Below are 15,738 nucleotides of genomic sequence, written 5' to 3' on the forward strand. Positions count from 1 at the left end.
ACCAAAAAAAAAAAAAAAAAGTAAAGCAGGAGTTTAGTTCAGTGAAGAGCTGCCCAGAACATATGAGGCCCTGGGTTTGATCACAGCTCTATCAAAACAAAGGTAGAATTACCCTATGACTTGCAATCCCACTTGTGGTCTATATTCAAAAAAATTGAAACCAGGGGTCTCAAAGATATTTGCACACATGCTCGTAGCATTATCCACAGTACCAAGAGGTGGAAACAAGCCAAATGTGCAATGGCAGGTAAACAGACAAAAACAATGCAGTCTGTCTGTTCAATGAAATATTATTCGGTCTTAACAAGGAAGGAAATTCCAGCACATGCTGTGCACAGGTGAACCCTGAGAAGTAGGCCCTACAAAATGAGCCAGTCACCAAATGACAAATGTTGCACGATTCCACTTACATGAGGTACCAAAACAAAGTTGGGTCCACGGAGACAAAAAGCAGAGTGGGGAGTGCTGGGACTGGAATAGAGAATAGGGACTGTGGTTTGCTGGGCACAGTTTCAGTGCTGTGAGCTGACAATGTCCTAGAGATGCCTGATGGGGACAGTCACACAACAAAGTGCTTTCAGTGACCCTGAATCAAGATGGTCAATTCCATGAAAAACACGTTTCTTCCACAATTAAAAAAACCAACAAGGGCAATTACAAATGGACTGGTGCTTGTTCACAGAGGGATACAGAAACCTGAAGCAGGACAGCTTAAAGAAAATGCTTCTTGCTGGGCGTGGTGAGGCACAACTATACCCGATGACACGGGAGGCTGAGACAGGAGGATTTCAAGTTCAAGGTTAGCCTCAGCAACTTAGCGAGACCCTGTCTCAAAATAAAAAATAAAGAGCTGAGGATGTGGGTCAGTAGTTAAGTGCCCTTGGGTTCAATCCCCAATACAAAAAAAAAAAAAAAAAGGACAAAAAAACCTCCAAATGCTTCTTATTCCTTTGTGTATGGAACTCTTGTGTCCTGCTTTAACAGATCTAGAGGTAAAAACATGCCACAAAGTATCAATTCTTGAAAATGTTTAAAAGTTGTGTTGCTGGTACACTTTGTAGTCAGTGGTCACAAGTACCAATGTGTGCCCTGGGCAACTAAATGATTTATCTATAGATCACAAGTAGTCATGGAAGTATACCTCACACACCTGTTAAAATCATATGATCTAGGGGCTGGGGTTGTAGGTCAGTGGTTGAGCACTTGCTTGCCTCTCATGCATGAGGCACTGGGTTCAATCCTCAGCACCAGATAAAAAAATAAATAAAATAATCATGTCCATCTACAAAAAAAAAAAAGACAAATATACAATCTAGTAGTTTTTAGTGTACTCACAAAGCTGTGCAGTCATAACCACCATCTAGCTAGAATGTTCAAGAAGGAAGCCCTGCATTCCTCAGTGCTCAGCCCCATCCTCACGTGGGCTCTGCCGGCTCTGGAGATGCATGTTCCTGGAGTCCCACACCAAGCCCTGAGCAGCCCTGCATGCTGGCTTTCCTCGCTGGCATGTCCCCCAGGTTCCTGCAGCTAGCCAGCGTTCTTTTCCCTGGGCTCCTACCTGCCGTGGAGTGTTCCACTGCATGGATGGACTCCTTAGCTTTGGGACACCTAGAAGGTTTCCTGTTTTGGGTGCTTGCAAGCCCTCTGGCAGGGCCATATGTCTTCTCTCCTCTTGGTCAGAAACCCAGAAGCAGAAGTGCAGGGCCATGGGGTAACTAACAATGTCCTTTACTCCTGAGCAACAGCCAGACTGCACCAAAGCAACAGCACCATCTCACACTCACCCTGGCACTGTGTGAGAGTGCCAGTGTGCTCTGCTCGTGTCCTTGCCAACACGACAAACTCTATTATACTTTTAAAGTAATTTCTCTTGTTCCTGAAGAGTTCTTAAACCAACTCATCTCAATTTAACATCACACTTCAAACTGCAGGTAAACAAAACACCTACATCCAAATAAATTTCTCCTAAGAAAAAGCAGAAGATTACGTTCTGCCAAATGGATTCAATGGTTTCCTTTCATACTACATCACCTTTCAGAATAACCAATAAGAAGAAAGGTAAATATGCTTAAGAACACTCCTCAATGGGGCACAGTAACATAGGTCTGTGATCTCAACTACTTGGAGGGCTGAGGTGCAAGTTCATGGCTAACGTGGGCCTCACAGCAAAATCCTATCTCTGAAAAGAAAAAACAAAACAAAACAAAAAAACCAAAAACAACTAAGGACCAGGGATAGGAATGTAGCTCAATGATAGAGCACTTGCTTAATGTGTGTAAAGCCCTGGGTTTGATCCCCAGCATTGTGGGAAGGTAAGAAAAGAATCATTCTTGAAAGAAGTTTTTGATCACATTCAATTAAGCTGCAAAAATACCACTGGCCCCAGTTTCCACTCTCTTGACTGCAGAAACTGCTTTGCGAGACCTCACTCATGGACACTCAAGCTTAGCAGTCTCACCCACCCTGCCCTGCATCCATGGAGACAATGCCGCTGCTCTCGTGTACCAGCATCTTCCCAGAGATTCAGTTTACATTTCCAGTAACGATCTTGCTTCATCTGTTCTGTGCTTTGGTTGTTAAATTCTGAGAACCAACGTAGCAGCGTGAGCCCAGTTCCTGGTCCAGAGCCTCCACTCAGAGACAGTGGGCCTGCTGTCTCCTGCTATGGAACCTGTGGGCTAGTCCTAACCAACTGGCTCCACTTGGCTCCACTTCTGAGCCATGCAGCCACCAGAGACCAGGACAGTGTGTGGCACAGTCTGTAAGCAGTGCTAATTCAGTGGCTGCAGCTGTGTGTGTGTGTGTGTGTGTGTGTGTGCGCGCGCAGAGTTCTTCGGTATCACTTACGTCTAGGAATCAGAGACCATCTGACGTCATTTAATCTCACACCACTATAGAAAATAGGTCTTCTAACAACGTTTCACTTTTCTGAAATATCAACACTAGAAATGCCCAAGTTTTTAAGGAACTAAGATGTGGTGTACACTGCTGTGTCCTCAGTGTGGCTATGGTGACTGTCACAAGACGGAGAGACACGTCACATGGCACATGGCTGTGGGCTCTAGATTTTTCCACAACCCCGCTGGTCCAACAGGACTGTGTGCACACTGGGGCCATCACATGCACATATAATTCAGATGGGTCAACTGTTTTCACTTGGCAAAAACAAGCATACAGACAGTGTAGGCTAAAAGCACACACCCTAGAGGAGCGAGCCTGACCAGGGTTCTCAGGAATCCCTCATCAGAGTATCTCTCGGCCTGAGGGTGGGGTTACTCAAGGGCCAGTCTCAGTGCAAACTGCCCTATCTGTAAGACGGGACTCTACTCCCCCCACCCCAAGTCAGTTCCTGCCTCCTCCCAAGCAAGCTGCTGCACCTTTGCCTCCACCTTTGGCTCTCGTGCCTCGGAGGAAAAAGGGCAGCCACAACAGCTCTCTGTCCCTTGAAGCCCTCCTTCTTTGCAGTGTCCCAGGCATGATCTGGATCCAGAAGGAAGAAGTCTGGCCTCTGGAGCAGGGGACTTTAAGGTACTAAAGAGAGTGAATATGGGATATTTTGTACCTTTAACCTGGCCTCTGAGTGGTATGGAATTTGGTATTGGTGGAAGAAGAGTGGATAATGGTGTCACAACATCTGGAAAAGAAGTACAGGAAGCTCTTGTGAGCTTTAGACTGCACACACAAGCTGGCCAGTGAGCAAGTCATCTAAGGGCAAGAGGAAACCATCTCTTTACCTATTCAAGGGAAGCACCCATACAAGAAACATGCCCATCAGAGAAACTCTTACAAACTAACATCCCAAGACTCTACAAACGAGACACATATCACCATGCTGAGGGGTCATGCTACATGCTGACACAGGGTCAGTCCAGATTTCTAAGCAAGGGTTTACCAGACTGCCCCTGCTGCCCAGCTACTCAACTCACACTGTTCTCTGCAGAGTGCCTGTGGCCTCCAGAGGCCCTCCCTTGCCTTCTCAAGTCCATCCCCAGTGAAGAACGTGCTGCAGGAATTGGTCATCTCTTACAGAGGTGGGGGGACATTAACACGGGTGCCGGAGTGTTCAGCCTGACAGAAGGGACCCCTTAGAAAGACAATGGCTGCTGCCTGTTAGTCATGGGTCTACTCCAAGTGTGTGAAAGTGACAGGCTGGCTCTCCTCCAAGGCAGTCTCTTAAGCGAGGAAAGGACCAATAAAAGGGTCTGCTGTTGAACAGCAGCAGCCGCAGCAGCACTCAGGGTCTGGCCCTACAAGCAGCCTCGCACAGCAGGACCCTGATGAGGCTGAACCTCCAGCTGGGTCCCAGGAGAGGCTATGGCTTTGCAGCCTGAGCAGAGCCCAACCCAGACAATTACCTTTCATGAAGAATCGGCAGGTGGGGCGAGGCCTCACCTTCCTGTCACTGGGGTCCTTCACTTCGCCTTCCTCCAGATCATCATCCTGCAACAGAGGACACTTGTCTTAACGAGGTGACTGCCCCCTGCACTGCCTCTATCGCAGGGCAGTACAGAAGTTGAGTGTGGGGAACACTGACGTTTTCCATGAGGCGTGTCTTGGCCACTCACCAATGCATGTCCGTTTCCCCAACCCTGGATTCCATCCTGCACCACAGGGATGGTCTCAAAGCTCGCCTGTAAGCTTGAGGGCCACAGGAAGAACACTGTGTTACAGTGTGGGCTACATGAAGCTCTTTACTCTGCCTTGTGGCTGATTCTTGATCCAGGGTCCTAACCTTACTGTCCAATTCTAAAGTGACTCAGGAGCTCTACGAAGACCAAAGGCTGGGGTTCCAATGAGCAACCAAGACCTGACCACTGCTCTGTGCTCCCTAGCCACCCACTGCCCCAGGGCTCGTTCCCACCAAGCTACAGCCAAGACTCCCACCTGTGCCTCTCAGCTGAGACTCTTCCTTGGACCATCCCAGCCCACACGGGCACCCAGTACCCTCCCCACAGCCCTAGCACCAGAGGAAGAATGAACAAACATGTCCTCTACTCTTCCCAAAGGGATGGTATACTCCAGGTGGCTGAAGGCCTGCTAATCAAATGACAAGATATAAACGCAGAACAAACAGGAGGACTTGAGCTGGTGATGTCAAGGCAAAGACCCATGAAGACCGCAGAAACCGCTTATGGCACACAGGAAGGAAGCCTGGGTGGTGAGAGACCACTCAGAGGTGTGGGAGAACGAAAGACCAGCAGGCAGTTCAAGGCCTCACACAAGCAGACGCATGCAAATGGCTCTCAAGTGCAGACTTCCCAACACCGCCACTTCGCGTCTCTAAGTCCCTCAACTTTAATGTGCCCCAAGGCAGTAAGATTCAACTGTATGCTCAACAGTCACCAACAAGTTGCCTATAATGTGTCAGGCCCTGGGGACAAGAGGTTGATCAGTCAAGTAGATCCCAACCTAGGAGTCTCCGTTCTTGGGAAGGGGTCTGAAGAACCAACCAACACCCTGGAATCACAGTGGAGTGAAGATGGCTTGAGCCCCCACAGAGGATGGGGAGGCAACCAGGATGTAGATTTGGGCAAGAGACAGCAGGAAGAAACCAGAACTATTCCTGGGGCAAGTCAGGTGTGCTCTAATGGGGACGGAAACTACCAACCACAGCTCCTGCCCACTTACCTACCCGGTTAAGGTGTGCCCTGCTTTCCCTGGCATACCCCCAGCATGTTATCATGGGCCTGGCACAGAAAATGAAAGGCCTCCTCTGCTGCTGAAGGACAGTGGTCACACTGCAATGGAGCTGAGGGGCCTTTGTAGGAGGCACAAGCAAACAACAAAAAACCCAACACACACCACAGGACCTAAGTGGGGCACACACTGTCTCTAGGGGAAACAAGACTGTGGCATTGTCCAGGGCTGGCTGGCTGCAGCACTAAGATCCTCCATCATCCAAGGAAGCCCTGACCCCCTCTGATGAATGCTCCCCTAGGACTTGTTAAATCGCTGACACTGGAAGGGCCTATAACAGTCCTCTCAACTGTAAACGGAGTGTCCAGTGCCCAGATTGGCCCCACCACACTCCTGCTGGCTTTGGAAAGAGCATTTCTCTCCAAAACACCAAAAACCCAAACTCATGAGCAATCATAACTCACAACCTCACCCAAATTGATCAACTTGAGTCTCACAGCACCTTTTCTCTTTGCCAACCCTGGGATAGAGGTAAACTTCCCAAAAACAGAAGCAGGGAAAACAAAACACAAGGAAACCTGCTCAACACAGTCCTGACAACCCCCTGCAAGGTCGGATTAAGCAAGTCATTAACTAAGGAGAGCACACAGTAAGAAGATAAAGACCTAAAATCCTAAACTCACAACCACACCCCCCCCCAGAGTTCTGCTCTTAGGAACCAACACCAATTAGGTAATACCCACAATCCTTCTGCCTGCCCAGCATGACCAGGGCAATAAACCACAGCCCAAATCAAACTGAATCCACACAGACCAGCGTCCTGCCGGAGAGGAGGGTACATGGGTTAACCTAGGACTCCACATCCAACTGGCAGGTTTCCCTCTCCTTCCAGCCCACGTCCAACATACCTTCCTTCCACTCAATGACCCGGACAAGGAGACTCTCTTCCCAGGGCACCCAAGAAACCCCAGACCTCCCATTAGCTCTGTCCCCTCATTCGTCTCAAGTTCAATACTTCGAAAAAAAATACTGCTCAGACTTCAGGCTATTTTTTCCAAAACACTGCTGATTCAAGTTCTTCAACATAATTACCTCCCATGAAATGAGACCCACCACGTCTAAGATCAAGTTACTGAAGGCCAGACCCCCACTGCAGTGGGGCCCGGGTGTTCTCAGGGGTCCGTGGAGACTGTTGGCTGCCACCTGGCACAAAAGCCTTGCTGCAGGCCTACTCGGCATTCTCCGTGTTCGCACTTGCCTGCTGTCCCAGCACAAGCCCACCCCCTACCCCCCTAGCAACGAGGACCAACAGGAGTCTGTCCTGTCGCGTGGGCCCCCACTGGGAGCGAGAAGCCCTGCTGGCCAGGCCGCCCCTCGTACTCACATCTATCTCCCCGTCATCAATCTCTCCGTCATCGTCCTCTTTTTTCTTCTCCTTGGTAGCCTCTGGGGGCTCCTTCTCGCCCACACCCTGGGCTTCAGGCTTCCCCTCCTCTGCAGGAGCGCCTTCCCCCTTCTCATCCTCCTCAGCCCCTGTCTTTTCGGCCTCGTCCTCTGGGGCCGCAGGAGCCGGCTCCTCGGGGACCTCCTCATCATAGTCTAACTCATGCTCATCCAGCTCCCTGGTCACAGAGGAGGCCTCATCCCTGAGGTCGCTTGCACGGTCCTCCTCGCCGTCATCTGCCTCCTCCTCACAGGGGGAGCCTGCAGGACCCCTGTTCAGCTCGTGCGCCTCAGAGTCCTGATCCTGGGATTTGGGCTCACTGGCTCGGTCCTCCTCATCAGAGCGACTCTCCTCCTGGCTTGGTGCCCTGGCTGTGTTCTCCTCATCCTCTAAATCAGAAGCCCTCCCTGCAGCTCCATCCAAATCCTGATCAGACCCACTTTCCCTTAGAATGTCATCGTCAGAAAGTGCTGGCTGTTCCTCTTCATCCTCTGGGGAGCGAGGATTCTGTTCAGGGCTCTCAGCCACATCCATCGGTACCCACGGTTCTGGGAAAGAAACAAACACAGGCTTACAGCATGGAGCGGGATGGAGGGTAAACCCTATCCTGTTCTCCTAGCTCATGCAGCACCTGAAGGAAGAAGCAGACCTGCACTGTGTGTGGCCCACATGGCTTCTCCTGAACCCACATGAACCCACATGCCACCCTGCAGAAAGACCCCACAAGGCTGGACCACACTCTACTAAGCGGCATAGCACGTGCCTCCTTTTCTGGCAATCTGGTAGCATGAGACACATGGCCTGGCAAAGCCCTTCCACTCTCAGGTGCAACCTTCAAGGTTAACAGACAGTAAGCCACAGACGGCAAAGGACAGCTATTTGGATTCTTAAATTACTTCTCAAAGTCAGTAAGATTTTCATGGATCAAGGGAGCACAACTCAAAGGCACATGTCTGGGGTCATCCCAAAGGGAATAGAGCACAGCCTGGGTCAGGGTCAGTGGTTTGCAAGCTTGGAGCCTTTTCTGTTGCTGAGGACAATTCTCAAAGCAGAGCCTTCCATTTGCCTTAGTTCCTCAGGTGGACACTCTTTAAAGAGAGCCTGCAGGGGCTGGGACTGTAGCTAAGTGGTAGAGTGCTTGCCTAGCATGTGTGAGGAACTGGGTTTGATCCTCAGCACCACATAAAAATAAAGATTAAAAAAAGGGTCTTAATGAGACAGAGAGACAGCCTTCAGGTTGTCACCAGACTTGTGCACTCAGACTCAGCAGGTGCCCAGGGCAGTGCTCAGGGTCCAGAGACGTGCCAGAGACAGCAACACTATTTCCATGTGGGTACCTGTTGTGGTAGAGAACTTCACACACCAAGCCATGTGCTTATGTAAAAAGATGGCAGCATCTTAGAAGACTGCACTTCTGTTTCACTAATCCAGATTTAATTACAGAGTCAACGTTTTCTTATTTTCCCACATTGAAAATCCACGGAAGCACACTGCTCCATTTGTCTCAAAGGCAGTTTGCCTGACGTGGGTCAGAGTGCACGTGCAGGGCACCTAGATCATCAGCCTATAAGCCAGCATTTCCAACCCTCCAACCAATGGGCAGTCTCAACTGTGGTGACAGGTATGGGCAAGAGTTTGGTATCCATCTGATTCTTTATAATGTGAAGCTGTTCAAAAAGTTTTTTTTGAGGGAAGGATCTCACTGAGTTTCCCAGGCTGACCTCAAACTTGCAATCTCCTGCCTCAGCCTCTCGAGTAGCTTGGACTACAGGTGTGCACCATTGTCTTGGACTAAAAAATTCTGTTTAAAATAAGGGTATCACAGTCAGGATGTTCTAGAACTGCAAGATCTAGAAACAGTTTATTCATTCCCAGATCACTATGGGTTTAGAGGTAGCAAGTCATGCACATTCACATATTTCATATTTTTAAAATTATTTATACAATTTTATATTTACATGTTAAAGGTAAAAATATGTATATTATAAATTTATACTTTTATTTTTTTCAATATTTTTTATTATTATTAAATTTATACTTGCAAAGGGCTGAGCTGGTACCAAAAATTACAGTTAGAAAAAGTATGTATACATGCATACATATATATCTAAAACTACAATAAAAAAGCATATATGTACATATATGTATATTTTGTATATTTAAGTAGCAGATTACTATAATTGAATAAACATCAGAAGAACCACTTAAATTTCACCACATTATAAAGACACAATGGTTAACCATCATATAAAGTTATAAACCAACCAAGCTATCCTATGTCACTCCAAAGTAGGCAGTTTAGAAAAGGATCACCTCTGCTTTCCTTACTGCTGTATTCAGAGGTAGGACTGTTGGAAAGAATTGTTAAACATCAGTGCTGTAGTGGCAAACTACACCGGAAGCAGAAACTCGAGGAGCCCACCACCCAGCTTCAGGTGGGCCTCCACACAGGGCTGCAAATCGACTCCTGCAGCAAGGGCAGAGCTCACCACCAAAGGGACTGGAGCCAGGGTCAGTCAGGGAGGGCCAGGGCCTCCATGCTCTCCCACTGCTAAGACCAAAAGCTCATGTGTGCATGTAGTGGCAGGGTTACAGCAGTCAGTCAGGGGCTAGCGCCAAACTGGCAGTACCTGTAGCTTCTGATTATTAGTGACATCAACAAATCAACTGTGCCCATAAGATTACCTTTGTGTAGAACATCCTACCCCTAGCTTTGTATGGTTTTTATTAGACTTACTTTAAAACTTTCCCCAGAGAAGGGCAAGGACTTTTCATCTCCCAAACCCTGGGTGTGGTACTTTGGTGCTCGTAGGAATTCAGTCCTGCTGACTGGTCACTGAGTCTCAGATAACCCACTTAAAACCAGACAAAACACACTGCTTACATTATATAGCTTATGGCAACCTTGGAAATAAAGTTATCTCTTAAATCAACTCACTGTTATGCAAAACTAAATGTCCCCTCAAACTAGATTAAAAATCACACAATTGATACTCTGCAGAAAACACTGGCCCAGGCTGCTGTAGGCCTTGCCACATACTATCCTGGGCACAGCAGAACCACAGCCTCTTATAACCTGCTAAAGGCTCTTTTCTGGAGCCCAAATTAGTTGGCAGTTTGGTTTCACTGTCATCATTAGGTATAACCAAATTTTTCTTATATTTTGTCAATCTTAAAACTCTGTGGTCAGAAATGAAAAACAAAAACAAAACAAAACAAAAAAAACCCCACAACTTCTATACAAGCAACACTAAGTGTTGGCAAGGATGCGGGAGAAAGGCACACTCTTACATTGCTGGTGGGACTGCAAATTGGTGCAATCTCCAAGTATGGAGATTCCTTATAAAACTTGGATTGGAACACCACTTGACCCAGCTATCTCACTCCTTGGTTTACATCCAAAGGACTTAAAAACAGCATACTACAGTGGTGCACCCACATCAGTGTTTATAGCAGCACAATTCACTATATCTAAATTGTGGAACCAACCTAGATGCCCTTCAATAGATGAATAGATAAAGAAACTGGTATTATGCACAATGGAATATTAGCATTAAAAGAGAATAAAGTCATGGCATTTGCAGGTAAATTTGATGGAGTTGGAGAATATCATGCTAAGTGAAGTAAGTCAATCCCAAAAAACCAAAGGTTGAATGTTTTCTCTGATAAGTGGATGCTGATCCGTAATTGGGGGAGGGGAGCATGAGAGGAATGGAGGAACTATGGATAGGGCAAAGGGGAGGAAGGGGAAGGGAGGGGGTCTGGGGGTAGGAAAAATGGTGGAATAAAATGGACATCATTATCCCTAGGTACATGTAAGAAGAAATGAATGGTGTGACTCTACTTTGTGTACAACCAGAGACATGAAAAATTGTGCTCCATTTGTGTACTATGAATCAAAATGTATTCTGCTGTCATGTATAGCAAATTAGAACAAATAAATAATTTTTTTTAAAAAAAAAAATCTGAACTACTGCCCATGGGCCAGTTCAAGAGTGGGGAGACTGCCTTCTAGCTTGTCACTGGGGCTTCTGAGAACCGTAGTCCTCATTCTGCTGCTTCCTAGGTTTAAGATCCTAGGCAAGTTATGTGAACTTGCTAGATGTCAGTTTCTTCATTCAAAACATAGGGATAACAGTAGCCACTTTGTGAGGTTGTTACAACAATTTGATGAGATAACTGATAACATGCCTGGGACATGCTCCACACCTTCTATGTATCTATTTTTTATTTACTTTTTACTTACTTATTTAGTGGCACTGGGGACTGAACCTGAGTGTTCTACCACTGACCTATACCCCTAGTCCTTTTCAAAAAATTTTGAGATGGGCTCTAGTTAAATTGACAAGGTTGGCTTTGAACTTGTGATTCCCCTGCCTCTGCTTCCCAAGCAGTTAGGATTACAGGCATGAGCTACCATTCCTGGTTTGACACATTTTAATTTAAACAGAACTAAAGTGAATGTAAACAGATATAATCCTCAATAAAAAAAAATCATACTCTAATCACTCCTGCCAAGCTTCAGCTCAAGTCTCCTGGAGCATTCAGGAATAGTTTTTTGTTTTTTCCCTGTGTCATTTGACAAACACCACCATAAAACCGACAACCACTATCATACTGAGAGATTACTGCCAGCCCTGACTAACTCATTTACCAGCGTCATTCTCAATCCTCATACCAACCTTCCACGTAAGCACTGCTCCCCTTTCCCAGGTAAGGACACCAAGGCCACATGGCTACTGTGTGGCTGTCCTGGGGCTGTAGCAAAAGCCTTCTCTGGAGCAGATGCTCCTGGACCATGGCAATGTGAGCTTCTGCTCCTTGCCTGGGAACCAGATCCACTTTTAGCCACTGTTTCTACAGAACAGTGGGACCCAAATTCTAAACAGATTTTATAAATTCTTTTCTGGAACATAGCCCTTTCATAAATTGGAGTCTTCTATTAACCTCAACTGCATCCTGCCTGTTTTCCTTTTCTCCCTTTTAAAGTTTGGTGCTGATTCATCTACAACCCTATCTCAGTCCTTCCAGAAAACCAGTTTCATACAGAAGACAAGGTTACTATATGATCTGTTTGGACTGCTACTTAAAAAACAGTGATGACCATACAAAGAGTTGAATGGTGACATCAACCGTTTATTTTGATTTAACTTGTCTGGCGCTTAAATTAAAGACGAATCCAAGGCATCTCACCTTTATGCTGAGTTCACAGGAAGTACAACCCAGAGTTAGATCCCAAGAGAGCAGGGACCGTGGTAAGACTATCTCAAGAAGCACTTACTGAGCCTGCAAGCCCTCCACAGTAGAATGTACAGTAAGTCAAATTCTCCTGACCACTGAAGGGTTCATGGTGATTACCACAAAGCAGCAGGGCAAGAGGCACCAAGATTAGGTGACACTGCCAGTTTGTCAGTGGAGCCTTGGGAGAGTGTGTGTCACAGACTGCTTTAAGAATCTAATGACAGGTAGGGCCCCTCACCCTAGGCATGTAAAATTTTCCTCTTACTTCAGGGAATTCCAAACACCAGATTAAGAATTCTTGCCTCTGTATAGTGTACTTCATTCCATTACAGGTCGTATTGCAATAGTTTGTTTAAAAGCTGCTGGGAGACACCCCCCCCATCACCTGCTGCTATAGTTTGGACCCTAAATGCCCCCCCCCCAGCCCATGTGTTAAAGCCTGGTCCCAAGAGGGATGCTACTGAGAGGTGCTAAAACTTCTAAGAAGTGGGGCCTAGTAGGAAGTCTTTGGGTTGCTGGGGTGTGTCCCAAAGTGGACTGTGAGACTCTGGTCTCTTTCTCTGTTCCCTGGTTCACGATGAGGTGGGTGCTCTTGTCCTACCACATACTCTGGCTGTAATATGCTGCCTTCCAATCATGGATGGGAAACTCCAAAACTCTGAGCCAAAACAAACCTTTTCTCTTTGTGAGTTGATTATCTGGGAGATTTGTTTTAGTGATGGAAAGTTAACATACCCCCTACACAGTGTGGGGGTTCAGATTCATTTCCTGTTTCTTGAACTCAGCAAAGAGATGGTAATCAATAGCCCAGCTACCAAATAACATACTATCCAAACTAGAACACACTTCTGAGACTGAAGGGGGAACCATTAACAAACTTAGCAGGCATGCACAGGACTGCCCTAGTACCCGGGACACAGTCACCTCTAGGAGGCCCTGACAGGCTTCTTGAGGGAAGGAAGGAATCATATCACCTTCTTTCCCAGAGGACCTCCTGGAGTTTTACTGCTGTAGTCCACTCAGTCCATCGACCTTTCAGAGAAAAACATGCCAATGAATCTATCTGTTTATTAGAAGCAGAGTCACATCTTGTACATGGAAGAGAAGGAACCTCAGTAGGACTCAGGAGATGGCTTGAGCTCTAAGCCCTGCTCCTGGCAGGTTAACTGTCTCTCTGAGTACCAGTGTCCTGTTTTGAGGTTAATTAAAGGTGCAGATATCTGAGTGGTACTCTATGCCAGGTGCAAGGGAAGGAAACATGCAGCCTATTAAGTGCAAAATGAAACAGGGGTCCTCTGGTCAAGCTCACCCACTCCCAGATTTACAATTTACTTTTTCTTTTTTTTTTAACTGGGTATTGGACTCAGGGGCACTCAACCACTGAGCCACATCCCAGCCCTGTTTTGTATTTTATTTAGAGACAGGGTCTCACTGAGTTGCTTAGCACCTCACTGTTGCTGAGGCTGGCTTTGAACTCGCCATCCTCCTGTCTCAGCCTCACTAGCTGCTGCGATTACAGGCGTGCGCCACCACACCAGGTTCCAGGTTTACAATTTTTGCTCAGTTTGGTCTTCTTACATAACCATCGCCCCATAATCCAGAACTCTTGGCAAGGCTGAGAGCTAAATCTTTAGTCCTCTAATCCACAATGTTGAACCTGTCCAGGGAATAGAATGGCAAGTGTCCATTATCCTGTCTCTGTGCCAACTGCACCTGGCAGATGATACTTGATACGTGCTCGGTGAATAAATGACAAAATCTCATTACTTAAGTAACTGTCCCAAACGACCAATGTAGAACTTAGACACAAAGTGGGTGCCATCTCTCCTTGGAAAAGACACTCTGGAGGCAACACTCTGATTCCAATGGCACTGTTGACCTGCAGGACATTTTTTGGAACTTCTCTTTTTGAATGAGCTTTGCAGTCTGTAGAACACTCTTTGGGTGTGCTCAGTAGTGGCCAATCCTCCTCTTTGCAGGTGGGTCACTTTGAGAAACTATTGTAAGAAACTCAGAGACTGGTCTAATATCAAGCCAGGTAAGATAACTCTTGGTCAAACATGGGGTGCGACTATTGAATGAGACCAAATTTCTCATAAGCAAGAAGCTATGAAGTGGTTTTAGCAAAGGATCATCAATGCAATAAAAGTATAATCTTTTGGGACAATTACTCTTAACAGTGCACCCCCCTTTGAATGCCTAAGTTCTGATATATCTGGTTAAAATTCTGATGCCTAGGGCTGGGGATGTGGCTCAAGCGGTGGCGTGTTCGCCTGGCATGCGTGCGGCCCGGGTTCAATCCTCAGCACCACATACAGACAAAGATGTTGTGTCTGCCGATAACTAAAAAATAAATATTAAAATTCTCTGTCTCTCTCTCTCTCTTAAAAAAAAAAAAATTCTGATGTCTAATTTAATGGACTTAGCAATATCTAAAAGAAAGCTGTCAAGATTAGTGGCAGATACCATTCCCAAACTGACTAAGCTCAACCACCAAAAACTCCCTGGTAAGAAAGTACTCACCTTGAGACGATCTGGAGTTGTGATAAGGTGAAAAATATCTTTAAACATGAGCAAGGCCACAGTTTACCTGTCTTTCTGGAGTGATTCCACAAAGCTCTCTCACAATGTTTGAGCATTTCCCATCTACAACAGAAGAGTTCCAGGCTTTGGGACACATTTGACTGGTTCCAGAGCTGGCTGGGCTCCACATGTGTGCTCAGATTTTAAAATTATCAGGCAAAGGTTCTCCTCCCATGGCTGGAAAGTGGGATACAGCCTAGGTCCAGGCCCACCCTGAGAATCCCAATCACTGAACTGAGATGGGCAATGCCACATTGGTGAGGCTCATAGAAGAAACGATGAGAGCCTTGTGACACCCCAACAGTACTTCAGGTGCCAAATGCCCTCTTCCATTTCCCCCAAATGGGTCTGAAGAATGACCTACTCTTGGAAATGAGTTTACTAAACGAAGCTCATTTAAAACGATCAACCACTGGGCCCAGTAAACTCAACTGTGAAAGTATTCGGGAAAACTCAAGTTCCAGCAGGAGCAAGACTGTAAGTCTTGAAGTTTTATTTGCTTCCAGCATCATAACTGCAGTTACTTTATGTCAAGGACCCGGCATCTCTGAGCTCCCGATCAAAGGGGCAAGAAGTTACACATTCCTAGGAGCCCAGCGCGCGTCTTGGGGCGCAGTCGGTACGTCCAAGCCGTGCTGCGGGAGCTGCGGGAGCAAGTTCCAGCAGGCTCCAAAGAGCTCAAAGTTCCCCGAAGAGCCCATCGACAGTCCGGGCGGGCCTTCTCCCGGGCGAACCAGCGTGCTCTCTCCCCGCTTTGTGGGCGGCAAACATGTGCCACGCGAGTGGCCCGGAAGAGAAATGACAGCTTCAGGAAAATCCACTCCGCCGCGGGC

The 15,738-nt window shown here is 46.9% G+C and overlaps 2 protein-coding genes across 5 annotated transcripts in view; one reads left to right on the forward strand and one right to left on the reverse strand.

Moving 5' to 3' along the window:
* Zc3h18 (zinc finger CCCH-type containing 18) overlaps window positions 1-15,637 on the reverse strand; it is a 51,649-nt gene extending 36,012 nt beyond the window's left edge. For 2 of the 4 annotated variants that reach the window (XM_048792484.1, XM_015495968.2), the window contains exons 1-4: window positions 14,913-15,637; window positions 7,022-7,629; window positions 4,356-4,440; window positions 3,563-3,634 (exon numbers count right to left, since the gene is read on the reverse strand). In XM_048792484.1, coding sequence (XP_048648441.1) covers window positions 3,563-3,634; window positions 4,356-4,440; window positions 7,022-7,629; window positions 14,913-14,961 — 814 coding nt within the window. In that variant the 5' untranslated portion in view covers window positions 14,962-15,637. Of the gene's footprint in view, window positions 1-3,562; window positions 3,635-4,355; window positions 4,441-7,021; window positions 7,630-14,845 lie in introns of all 4 variants that reach the window. The other 2 variants (XM_048792482.1, XM_048792483.1) reach the window with 2 other exon arrangements.
* LOC125613120 overlaps window positions 15,637-15,738 on the forward strand; it is a 9,914-nt gene continuing 9,812 nt past the window's right edge. Inside the window, exon 1 of the mRNA XM_048792485.1 lies at window positions 15,637-15,738. This exon is cut by the window's right edge and continues 138 nt beyond it. Within this exon, the coding sequence (XP_048648442.1) occupies window positions 15,704-15,738 (35 nt within the window). The 5' untranslated portion in view covers window positions 15,637-15,703.

This window comes from Marmota marmota, unplaced genomic scaffold (genome assembly GCF_001458135.2).
Source record: "Marmota marmota marmota unplaced genomic scaffold, marMar, whole genome shotgun sequence".
Classification (NCBI taxonomy): domain Eukaryota; kingdom Metazoa; phylum Chordata; class Mammalia; order Rodentia; family Sciuridae; genus Marmota; species Marmota marmota.